Consider the following 13089-nt stretch of genomic DNA (forward strand, 5'->3'; position numbering starts at 1 on the left):
CAAAAGAGACGAAACGAAAAAGCACCCCAAAAAAATGTCCACCAGGCACTTGCCTTCAGGAGCTCCTTCTCCAAAGAACAAACACAGAACACTGATGAATACTTACTGCTCTTGCTCTTTCCTACCCCAAATAAAGCAGACATTTAGGAATGACAAGTGTTTCCCTAAACAAGGGAAATCTAGAAAAAAAAATTTTAAAATGTCCCACTGGACTTCAGTAATTCTGGCAGTTGCTTTTACAGTGACTCTAGAATTGACAGTTTACACTAAAACCCGTACACTCCTCTTCCTAGTATGATATAAGTAAGCAAGAGGACTATACAAGGAGCATTATATATTATATAAGGAGCAGAATTCTGTTGGGGGGGGGATTAAAAAAAAAAAACATAAAAAAAACACCCCACTGAAAAAAAAAAAAACCACCAAAACACGAAAATATATTCCTTAAAATAAAAAAAAAAAAAGTGTAAAAGTGTGCCTGGGATACAGACCAAGAGGTAGCATAACAACCTGTCACCGGAGAGGAATCAGGAAAAGCACTACGTTATTGTCAAAGGGAAATAAGTGATGGGAAGCAGACAGGGTGGAGGAAGGCTAAACTGTGAAGTTGACTGAGAATCCACCGAAGCCAGCCACAAAATTCAGAGGCAATGATGCAGCAGGCATAGACAATAAGATCGTTTTGTTAGAGTATGCTGTACAGAACTAAAGTCAGACTCATAGAACAGTTCCAGCCATGCCGTGGGAGCTCTCTCATTTTAATAGGACTAACATTTCTGGCATACTTTAGAGAAAGAAGAGTGCTCAGAATTTAGCAATAGCTGCTTATTGGAAGTGGCAGGAAAGAAGAGCAAGAAGAGACCATAATTAGATCAAGCTTATGGGATGAGACTGGGAACAGTAAAGTAAATGGACTGAAATAAGAGCCCATGTTCTCAAACTTTTAAAGGAGAGACTGAGAAAGCTGGGAGAGGAGAAGACTGGGATGTGAAAATGATGGAGGTTTTTCAAAATCATGAAGATGAAATCATAAGGGGAACCAAGAACTAATATTCACCAATTCCTGCATAACTAGAAAAACAAACACTGGCAGAAACCAGTGGGAGGCTGGTTTGCACGCCACTGCACGCAGCCAGTAAAAACCACGAACTTGCATGGTAACACAATCAGCAGAATCAAAAAGGTTTCAGACAAAGTCTGAAAGCCCCCCAGATGGGGCTTTGAGCAACCAGGTCTAATAGGAGGTGTCCCACTGTTTCCTGTTGGAACTCTGTGATCTTTGAGGTCCCTTCCAACTCTAACCATTCTATGATTCCATAACGCAAGTAAAGCATTCTAGCAAGAACCTGTATTACCAAAATCCTTAAGGAGTTATCTGGGGGCAGTCATGCTTTGTCAGACTTGGAACAGGAAGAACTTGAGTGGAAATTCTATAGGCTGTAGGCATACCCTTTAAAATTGACTGCAGAAAAAACGGTCAGGATCAGACAGCCATCAAAATTGGCTGAGGTTGTCATGAAAAGTGGTAACATTTGATTGTAGAGAACAGAAATCCTGTTTCCATATGAGGACATAGTTAAAGCCTGAATAAGGACAGAGGCAGGACGAAAAGACAGAGAAAACTTTCTGCACTCGAATGTCTCTCTTCTTAGGAGATTGTGTGAGGCTTGAGAGCAAGAAAAAGTTCTTTTCTCTGGATGTTATGACTACCCATCATCGCAGTCAGTGCAGGAAGGTAGAAGTTACACTACCTGCAAGGTCAAACAATACCATCTTCTCAGAGATAACTCCCAGCTGAGAGAAAAAAAAGGATTTCATGGTTAGACCCATCCAGGGAGGTAACTTTATTTAAAAAAAATAAAATAAAATATCAAAAATCAACTTGTTTTGATTGCAAACAAAAATAAGACACAGAACAGGTTATCACCACAAATAAGTTCACAAAAACCTTCAGGGACTTGCCCAGAACAGGACAGCGAGAGAACACACTCCTACATGCATTCAGGAAGAGTAATTAGTACAATGAACAAGTGAATCATGCAAACTAATGAAGGAGCCGGGCAACTTAAATTGCAGTCCATTCATTCTCTCCCTTTTCAGAGAAGGATGAAGGAAACCTACGTGGCATATTAAGCAGTTCGCTCTTGAATTACGAAGTATATCATGCCAAAATCATTGCAAATAGCAAGTCTTCAGACATGAGAAAGCAGACTGAAAGTTAACTTACTGAAGATGGCCATTACATGTATTTTAAGAGAAGCAAAGGGGGAGGAAGGGAACCCAAAAACCTCTGACAGCCAGACATGTGTCACAAGAGAAAAATCCATACTCCCGTGGTATTTCAGACTTCCATCCCCACTATACTCTCCATTTCCAGAAGGACAGGATTTGTCTGACAGCAGTTGATGGACAAGGGAAAAAGGCAATCAGAGTAAGAGGCTTTTATAATCCACAAAATTGAACTATGGAGCGGCTTAGTAATACTCCGCTTTATCACACCAAGATTACAGCCCTTCCTGCTCTACAAAAAAACAGGACGATGGGTGTTAGAGAAGGAAGCCCTCAATCCCAGTTGCTGCTTCTATCAACACCTGACTGGAAGTATCCAGGTCTGTGCTGCAATGATAGGAAACCCCTTGAAAAGCCCTTTGATTCCCTTGCTAGAAAGGGGGACACTAGATGGTGCTACGTCCACATTCCTATCCTTACACTCTCAGATGAATGGTTACAGCAAGAAAAAGTTCAAAGGAAAAAACTGGGACAAGATAGGTGCCTCACACATAGTAACAGCCTGCCACTTCCATGTGCTGTCCCACTGTCCACCAGCCTTGGAACCCGAGTCTCTTCCCGCCCGTTTACCAGTAGGAGCTCGACAAGTGATAGCTGCAGAAACTCTGTAAATCAGGCTACATTGAACCCTTCTCTTAAATCTTGCTAACAAAAATCAAAATGAAGCAATAATTAAAAAAAAAAATCTACTACAGCAGTTACTGAATCTATTTTCAGGTTTAATACTATTTACACTATTATTTAATACTATTCTAAACTACTGTTTAGAAAATATGAGCTCTACCAGTAACTTTTTTTTTAATAACAGCTCTTAAAACATTTGCAAACACTTTTTTTTTTTTAAATTAATCAATTGACCTATTTCATTTGCCCTTCTATGCTCAAATTAGCGCAGACTCAGAAGCATCTGCTTGCACAGGCACAGGACTTCAGCTGTAGCAACTATGAATTTTGGATTGCTTTACTATCAGAGTCAATGGGAAAAAAAGTCATCTTTGAGGGTGCTGTCCCCCACTCAGAGGTTAACACCAGCCTAAGGAAATTTTTCATCTCACTGGTTTTTGTCACCCAGGCCCACCCCTGCAGGGCTCATTCCCTGGATTATATAGAATCCCTGGATTCTATCCAAACCAGTTGCTTAAAATACCTCCAGTTGCACTCCCACAGAAATCTGCACAAGCACAATTCTGGGGTGGTTTGGGGACAGGAAATGTTTAAGCCAACCCTGTATCCGAGAAAACATGCTTAGCACAATCAGAATGTGCAACGCACCCCCAGCCACATTACATCTGCTCTCAGGTCCCAGGCAGGAAAGGCCTCCACTGCCAGCAAATGGGATAGGGAGGAGGGGCCAAAACCCCACCGAAAACAGCAAGATTTCTAAATTCTTTGAGCACCAACGGCCTTCTTGAAAGTTAAAGAGCAAAATGTGCACACCGTATAATTTGTTCATACCATTAGCTGGTTACATTTCAGAAGGCTTCGCCACACAGCACAGCAACTCAGTTTCCCATTTTTTTCTTAACTGTGTTCAAACCTTTATTTGCAAGGATTCTTGCAGATGGCTTTTACAATAAACTCTAGGTGTTAGTCTTAGACTAAAGGAAAATAGATTATTCTGCTGAATTTGAACATGCCTGCTCTAGGATGAATCAAGGCTTGGCATCAGAAGAAAAATTATGGTATATGCAGACTTGATATGAGCAATTTCTTTCCCGCTAAGTAGCTTAGAAGTGTACACAGTGCTGACCTGTCAGCCAGACCTACACAAAGTCTTCACGTTGAAGCCTCTGACAAACCTTATTCCTCTGCAAATATTTCTTACTGCCTGTTTCAAAAGTATACGCTGCATACTAGCACGTACTACTGAAGAAGTAGAGATTTTACAAAGGAAGTATGAGACCAGTTCCTAACTCCCAGTCTCTGCCCTTTGACACCTTTAACAAGCAGAGCAAACAGCTGAAACTCAGAAAAATCCATTTAAAAAGAAAAAAACCACAACCAACCAACAAGACCTACTACTTCTACTGCAAGTCTTACCATGTTGTCTCCAGGTCACAAGCAGTACAAATTTGCTGCTGCAGAAGAGCTAATTCATAAAATAGCATTATAGGAGCAATCAGTAAATCACACTTGGCTGATAACTAAGCAAGAAGAAAGAAACTACACCAAGTTTGAAAGAGTGTAAGGTAGGAGGACATGCACCGACCTCCATTAAAAATTAAAAAAGTAAGAGTTGGTCTTGCCTTCCAAGGAACCATAACCAAGAAGGCATCTTGATTCATGGAAGCTGGTTGTCTGGGCTTGTAGTCAGAAACAGAAAAACATAGTGTCATTCTGTTAACAGGGGAAGGAGGGGAGAGGAGAAAGGACACAGCCAACAGAACAGCTTGCAAGAAAGATCCTTCTACAAGGGGCCTGGAAAACAGTTATGGTACCAGGAACACACGAGTTTCTAGTCTATCTACCAAGCAAATACCTAAGGGTAGTCAAAAGAGTGACCCATCGGTAAACAAGCTCTAAACCCATGAACACAAGGGAGAAGGGAAGAGGAGTTAGTTTCTGTTAACAAAACATTTATATTATGTAGAAGCATATCTAACTGAAAGCGACTTCAGTGTTAATCCTGCTGCTTGTCTTCTCAAGAGAATAGGGATGGACACACAGACCATCTCTCCCCTTCTTTCTATTTTCTTTTCTCAGCATACCAACCCTTAGTAACTACACAGCAGTTGGGCTAAGTTAAGCCATACTACAAAAGTATCTGTTGATGATCACCATTAACTAATTCTCTGACCTACAGACAATTCCAGAAATGGCTGTAAGTAACTGAGGATAGAAGATGTCTGGCAGTCAATTAGAAGGGCTCCAGTCTTATTTCTATTATTCTCAGCCCTCTCATTTGTCCCTCCCAAAAACTCAGCTGACTTCTCAAACACTCCCAAAAGTCCTTGGAACTGGCAAGGTCACTTTAAGCTAAAAGAAGCTTCAAAGCTCAGCCAACAAACTATGCATTTGAAATGGAAACTGTCATTTCATAACCATATCCATGACTAAACTGAGTTACCATGATTATTCAAACACAAAAAAATTGGGCCAGCTGACCACATCACTAAAAATCTAATTCTACTTAAAATACCACACTTGAACACACATTCCATTTATTTGTATGAACACTATAGTAATTCATACAAGAACGCAGAAGAAGCTGTTCCTTACACATTAGTTCTGGAACTAAAAAAGTCAATTCAACAAAAATGGAATGGTTTTAAAAAGCAAAAAGATGCACAGCCAAAACCTGTTACATACTGTTTCTCCCACAAAGCACTTCTTGTATCAACATAAAAATCTAAATTATGTTGAACATCAGGACAACCATTCCATAATTTTAAGCTGCAGTATTTCCTTCCCCTCATTCCTGACTTTCAGTTGGTTTATTTTCCAAACAAACTTCAAATGGTTCAACTTCCCAAGCATGTAAGTACAGTATCCCAGTTTGGTCAAGCCTATTTGCAAGAGCCTTAAACCGTACGAAGTGCTTTCACTGAAAACCCATGCGCTTGTGAAATCACTTCTTAAACAAGAAAAGCTATGCAGAACAGCAGCAGCAGTGTCCGTGAACCAGTTATCTCACCAGCAGCTTACGAAAAGAAGTTTAACCATACATTTCCATACCCTTCCTGCAATAAAAGATTGGGCTGCTTACCAGTAATGGTGCAGGCATCTCTGTACTCTCTGCAGTCTGGCACATCATCTTCCACTGCTTCACTTACATAGTGCTCTTCATGAATGCCTGTGTCACAGGCTAGGACTGCATGATTCGACAGCTCCGAAGGAGGCACAGTGGCGGCCAAAGTGCAGTCGTGCAAAGCTGTGGCGTCCAGCTTGGCAGGTTTCACAGGGTTGTACAAACTGCCATCAGGGGGACCAGCACTGGAGACTGGGTCTGGCTGGCAAAAACAGAACTCTTTCTCTTTGCTAGAGTTGGCTTCAAGAAGTCTGCAACACACAAAAGAAACAAATGTTCAATTCAAGCCATTCCAAAAAGCTTAAATCAGAATAGATAATTTTTTTTTCTTTAAAGATTAGTTTAACCTGATAAATTCAGCAAATACTAAAAACCAAACAATTCAGCAAATACTAAAAACCAAACAGTCTTCACAAAGCAGCTGCCTATCTTTGCACATTCATGTCAAGTAGGAAAGTGTTATTTCTTGTACAGAGTTATTAACTAATGGCTGATTAAACATCCAGATTTTTGCCTATCTCAGCTTGGGGTAAGCATAGTCCATCCACCTTGGCTCATTCATCTCGCGTCAGCCAAGGGAAAGCTCTATGCCTGAGCGACGCCGTGCAGACAGACTGCGCATCACTGGTTGATTTACTGATACTTTAATAACATCATCATTTGAAACTGACTGATGCCAAACAATACAGAAGTGATTAGGAGCTTCTACTATAATGCTGCCAGGCTTATCCTCTCCACTGGGCTACCCTGCACAGCCCTTCACTGCCAGTTGGTACCTTTGCTCCCTTTACAGAGTGCACAGGAAACAGAAATCAAGGTGCACTGGGTTTAGGGGGTATCCACTTACTGAGACTGAAGCACTGGGGTGCAGTAAACAGGAAACAAAGTCCCTCAAAGACAGATATCAACGCCCCCAGCAAGATCAAATTGGCCAGAGTAGGAATGAAGAAGAGAATCTCCTATCCAAAAACTTCACCGAACTTTTTGGGTAAGGGGCTAAAGGCACTGCAATAACTGGTGGTATGGTACCACTTTTGGTTAGCAGCAGCGTAAGAAGAGATGCAAATGCTCATTACTGCTAGGAGAGGAAAATACGATCATGGGACTACAGAAAACCAGACTTGAGAAAGGATCTGAAAGGCAGGAAAAAAGACTTTATATATCTAGCAGTTACACAGCAGCCAAGGAACAAGCCACACAAGAACACCTAGACAACATGGGAAAAGCAGAAAGACAGCCAGCAAGAAGACATAAATGTACTGGTCTGCAAGCAGGTGTCGATGCAACTCGATGTGCAAATGCAGCAACAGATCATGTTCAGTACTTCACTGAGAACCAGAAATAAAAGTTTTCTGGAGAATCCTATGAAAAAGGTTCTCTTTAATCTCTAGGAATATGTCCAGATAATCTTATTTTGCTGTTATAACTCAGGATTTTGGCATCTTATTTTCTGGTATTTCCAGTATTTCACTTCACCAAAGCAGGACATTATTCCTTGAATCTCATTGCAAGATTCAAGCCTTTGTCTATAAATTGTCAAGATACAGATTATGCATTCTAGACATTCTGGAAGTAAACTTCAAAGAAACCTCGCAGAGTTATAACACTGTACCAGCACCATCTTTTCTCAACCTACTTTTCCCTTCCACCACAGGCGTAAGAACAACAAAGCAAAATTATCTCCCCCTCTCAGAACGTCTCAACAAGGGCTTGTTTACACTGAAATCAGAACACCGCAACTGGAAAAAGGATGGGCAATATTAACTCTGGGGAAATAAACTTCCTCATATGAAAAATGATATTTCATTAAGGCTTCCTCAATTCCATACAGAATCACAGAATGATAGGGGTTGGAAAGGATCTCTGGAGAATCATCTAGTCCAACCTCCCCTGCTAGAGCAGGTCACACAGGAACGTGTCCAGGTGGGTTTTGAATGTCTCCAGAGACAGAGACTCCACCACCTCTCTGGGCAGCCTCTTCCGGGGCTCTGCCACCCTCACAGGAAAGAAGTTCCTCCCCATGTTTAGATGGAACTTCCTATGTTCAAGTTTGTGCCTGTTACCGCTTGTCCTGGGCACCACAAGAACGACTGGCCCCATTCCCCTGACACCCAACCTTTCAGTATTTATAAACACTGATTAGATCCCCCTCAGTCTTCTCTTCTCCAGACTAAAAAGACCCAAGTCCCTCAGCCTCTCCTTGTAAGAGAGATGTTCTAGGCCCCTCATCATCTTCGTAGCCCTTTGCTGTACCCTCTCCAGCAGTTCCCTGTCCTGCTTGAACCAGGAAGCCCAGAACTGGACACACTGCTCCAAATGGGGCCTCATCAGAGAAGAATAGAGGGGGAGGATGACCTCTCTCCACCTGCTGGTCACACTCTTCTTCATGCACCCCAGGATGCCATTGGCGTTCTTGGCCACAAGGGCACATTGCTGGCTCATGGTCACCCTCTTGTCCACCAGGACTCCTAGGTCTTTCTCCTCAGAGCTGCTCTCCAGCAGGTCAGCCCCCAACCTGTACTGGTGCAGGGGGTTATTCCTCCCCAGGTACAGGACCCTACACTTGCCCTTGTTGAATTTCATCAGGTTCCTCTCTGCCCAACTCTCTAGCAACATATATTTGCATTTCTGCATGGTATCACTTAACCTGGAAATAGTTCTCCTACCGAGAGGCTCAAAATCTGTATTTTGTTATAATCATAACAGCTACAGGAACAGATTAAATCCAATGATAAATTTATAACACGATACTCTCATACAACTAGTACTCTACTGTGGCAGCTGCAGAAAGAGAAAGTTTCACTCGAGTGCTTTAAAACAGAAAATCTTATGGCTCCCCCGCAAAGCATCCATTATTCCTGTGCTATCACAGCACACACTGAAAAGAACAATGGGGTCACTTGTACTGATTATTTTTTAAAGCGGTCCCCTTTCAAGTGGCTCTTTAGGAATAACAAGAGGGAGATTACTGATATTAGAAATCAGTTGTTCAAATGAAGTTGGAATCAAAATGCAAATTTTTGTTTTCCCCTCTGCGTTGAAGATAACAGCTTAAGCTGTAAACAAGAAAATATACTGAAAATGCATAGATTAACAGTCCATTTCGTCCTAGTCATTACCACACATCTGTGAATCACATTTATTTTGGGAAACTGCTAGATAAGTCTGTTGTAATGAAGAAGGGCATGTCTGGGAGTAAGTAACTGAACGCATTAAAAGGACTCTTCAGCTCTTCTTGCCCTCCTCGCCATGCCCTGCCTTGGCAACTACAAGAAGCCAGCAACATACCACCACCACCACATGAAATAGCACTGATAAATCAAAGTGTGATTTGTCCATAAAAAACCTTCAAGTGAGTTCTGGGAATCTGACATCTGGTAACTTTTCTGGACACAATGACATTCAACATCTGACATACCTGGTCACCTTTACTCATTCACCACTATCTCCCACACACTCCTCACCAAAAATAATTTTGGCCATAACATTGCAAGTTGCATTAGATGTCTGTGTTGAATGAGTTCTACCTCTCCCCCTTCACTCCACTAAACATTCACCCCAGTGAGGTTCCATGGAACCAGTTCTCCCCCTCAAAAGCCGCACTGGATCCAACAGCTTCTGCCTTGTCACTGTTAAGAACAAGTAAATATAGAGAGACACATTCAGAAACAAAAAAGTCATCCCTGCTCTTCCTTCACACAAGCAATTTTACTGTTGGCACTTATGGAAACCATAAACAAACAGAGCTTGAAAAAGCAAACAAGCATCAAAAACCACTTCCCCCAAAAACCACACAAGTCAGTTTGCATGGTCTGCTGCAGAAGCCTATGTAAAATCTACGTGAGAAAGTCAAACTCTGGATTAAAAGAGAGAATTTACCTTAATCTTAAAACCTTGTATCACGAAGGGAACAAAGCAGGCATAAATGTGTACCCCTGCTCCCTTTCACCTATTTAATATCCTCAATTTCAACACAGTGGAAAAATGTTGCTCTGATTCTGTCTGTCAAACCCACAGAGACACTGTTTGCAGGGCCTCTCTTGCAAGGCATACACTACCACCTAATCCAGGGGCACATACTTTTCCTTCAAACCTTCATCTAAATCTTCCTGTTGCAGAAAAGAAAAACAAGCTACAGCTGAGTAGTATTTACCGGATTGCCAGAACAGCCATGAAGGGAAACAAGACATTGGAGCTACTACACCCATGAAATACGAAACATTAACGTTATCCTTTAGTCAGTCTCACCTGCATATACAGTACTCAAGAAGATGATACAAATTGTTATTGCAGTGGTTCATATTTACTCCTCCTGACATCCAAATACGTAAACAATCTATAAAGTCTTTCTACTGTGTTTATGTCAACAGCAGTCTGCACACAAGACTTAAATAACTCTTCTACCTAATATGACATAACTCAGCTTTTGCCTTGAGGACCACAAAGATGATGAGAGGCCTGGAGCATCTCTCTTAGGAGGAAAGGCTGAGGGACTTGGGTCTTTTTAGTCTGGAGAAGAGAAGGCTGAGGGGGAATCTGATCAACACCTATAAATACCTAAAGGGTGGGTGTCAGAAGGAGGGGGCCATTCTGTTTTCAGTGGTGCCCAGTGACAGGACAAGAGGAAATGAGCACAAATTTGTACATAAGAAGTTCCTTCTAAACATGAGGAGGAACTTCTTCACTTTGAGGCTGGCAGAGCAGTGAAACAGGCTGCCCAGGGAGGTGGTGGAGACTGTCTCTGGAGACATTCAAAACCTGCCTGGACACGTTCCTGTGTAACCTGCTCTAGGTGGACCTGCTTTGGCAGGGGGGTTGGACTAGATGATCTCCAGAGGTCGCTTCCAACCCCATGTGATTCTGTGATTTCACCATTTCTACCAATCTAAATACAATGGCAGTTTGGGGTGAATAAATATTTCTTTAAACCCAGGTCTGCTTAATTTGGAATGTTTGAACCTAATTTTTCAGTGTAAAATTGTTTGCGGAAAGAACACAACTCCCTTATCAACTAAGCATTTTCAACCAAGTCATTTTAGTCTGAAAAAAACCCCAGACAACCCCACCAAAACCAAACTTCTTTGCAAGCTGTTTGTTAAAGGCACTCATTCAAAACTTGCACTTCATAAGAGCAATGACACAAGCACAAAGACCTGTTTCTGCACTCCTCCTCTGCACAACACCCAGATTTTGGTCTAACCCAATAAATGCTTAAAATACAGAGTTTATACACACCAAACATGATTGCCATCTAATAGTACATCTCCACAATAATTTGGACTATGACTGCACTGTAACTAAGACTTGATCAAGAAGTACATTGGGTACTAATTGCAACGCACCTGTGGCAGCCCAGATTACAAAAGCCAAATTGTAATTGAGTTGTGGTTAGCCAGCACTGCATTCCACTTTAAAAAAATAAAAAAGTTATCCATGTGTAATTACCAAGGCAAAGCAGTGCAAAGCTAACACGTATTTACATCAGACAACAACCAAGATTTGAGGGCTTTCAGGTAAAGGAAAACAAAAAATCTCCACACCATTCAGCCATTTCTGGGTTCTGGCCATTAAAAAAATAACTATATTGTTTGCAGTGTGTTTTGGTGGGAGGGGGTTGAGTTTCATACACTACGTATTTCATACAGATGCAAAAAAAAAAAACCCACTTGCTGTCTCTCAGACATTTGAGATAAAGTTATTCTGCATTCAGGATTAAACAAAATTTAACTCTGAATCTAAAGACACAAATGAGTTCAAGTAATCCTTCTTCCCTCAAAAGCAGTAAGAGACATGAAGCTATTCAGCCATGTGCCAACCCAGAGCCCAGCAAGGCCAAATACATTTGTAACCTCGTCACATTATTCCCATCACCATCTTGGATTGCAGCAACAGCAATTCACCGTAGTCACAAAAGGGCTGGAACTCCTACCAATAACGTGCCACCCAAGAGCCACAGGCTGCACCCTATGGTCATTACTAAGCTTTGAACAATTTTTATTTCTTTATCTAGCTCAGATTTTATGCTTCAAAAAATACTTTCATTCATTAGTCAAAAGTGGCAGCTTGACCACTGCAAACATCTGCGAATTTAAAGAAATACTTACTTAAAAGAGGGGGAAAAAAAAATAAAAGTAATAATAATTAAAAAAAAAAAAAATCTTTCTAGTGCTTCCAACTAAAACCGTCCCCTTTCTTCCAGGTCATCCTTTTGCTCTGCATTCTCTCATACTTAATTTAACTATTTGGTTTAGAGCAGCAGCACAGTTTTGAACGGTTTTGAAAACAGTTCACTGGAAGAGGCTGCCCAGAGAGGTGCTGGAGTCTCCTTCTCTGCAGACATTCAAAACCCGCCTGGACACGTTCCTGTGCAACCTGCTCTGGGTGGACCTGCTTTGGCAGGGAGGTTGGACTAGGTGATCTCCAGAGGTCCCTTTCAACCCCGTATCACTCTGTGATTCGGTGATACTGTTAGCTAGCTAGTTTTTCAGAACAACTTTGGTGCACGTGGACAATCAGTTCCCTTTTGAGTAGCAGAACCTGAAAACTCTGCTCCAAGATGCACTTCAAACGCAACCCGCTGCCCAACAGGGACATGAGACCCCAAATAACCCTGTGGGCTACATCACTGCAAGGTCATCTGGTGTGTACCTGTAACATTTTTCTCCTTCAGAAAGCTTCAAACTGCACAGGTAAGTGGGACATTCAGCCCAAGGTACCAAGCTAAATCTAGTCTAAAGTAACCCAATGAAATCAATAATGAAGATTTAAGAAGCTTCAGTGCCAACAACTTTGATCTCCTCATCCATCCCTACTGACCAAAGTATTTGCTAATTTAGACAGAACCTCAGGGTACCAAGGGACAGAGAGGCCTTTCCACTCTTAGCATCTGCCTGAAGCTACTGAGCTATGATCCTTTATTCTCTTCTACTGATTTACTAATTCTCATTTACTAACTACTAACTGATGGTTAAGCACTCCAGAGGGTTTCAGGGTGTGCAAATTCACCCCTTCAATGTACTTGTAATGTCCCACCAAAAATGTTCTTCCCTGTT

The 13089-nt window shown here is 41.6% G+C and overlaps 1 protein-coding gene across 3 annotated transcripts in view; it reads right to left on the reverse strand.

Annotated features, from left to right (window-relative positions):
* TRAK1 (trafficking kinesin protein 1) overlaps positions 1–13089 on the reverse strand; it is a 117741-nt gene that overhangs the window by 83453 nt on the left and 21199 nt on the right. For all 3 annotated transcript variants that reach the window (XM_074150543.1, XM_074150542.1, XM_074150546.1), the window contains exon 2: positions 5996–6288. In XM_074150543.1, coding sequence (XP_074006644.1) covers positions 5996–6288 — 293 coding nt within the window. The remainder of the gene's footprint in view (positions 1–5995; positions 6289–13089) is intronic.

The sequence above is a fragment of the Numenius arquata genome, chromosome 7, assembly GCF_964106895.1.
Source record: "Numenius arquata chromosome 7, bNumArq3.hap1.1, whole genome shotgun sequence".
NCBI lineage: Eukaryota > Metazoa > Chordata > Aves > Charadriiformes > Scolopacidae > Numenius > Numenius arquata.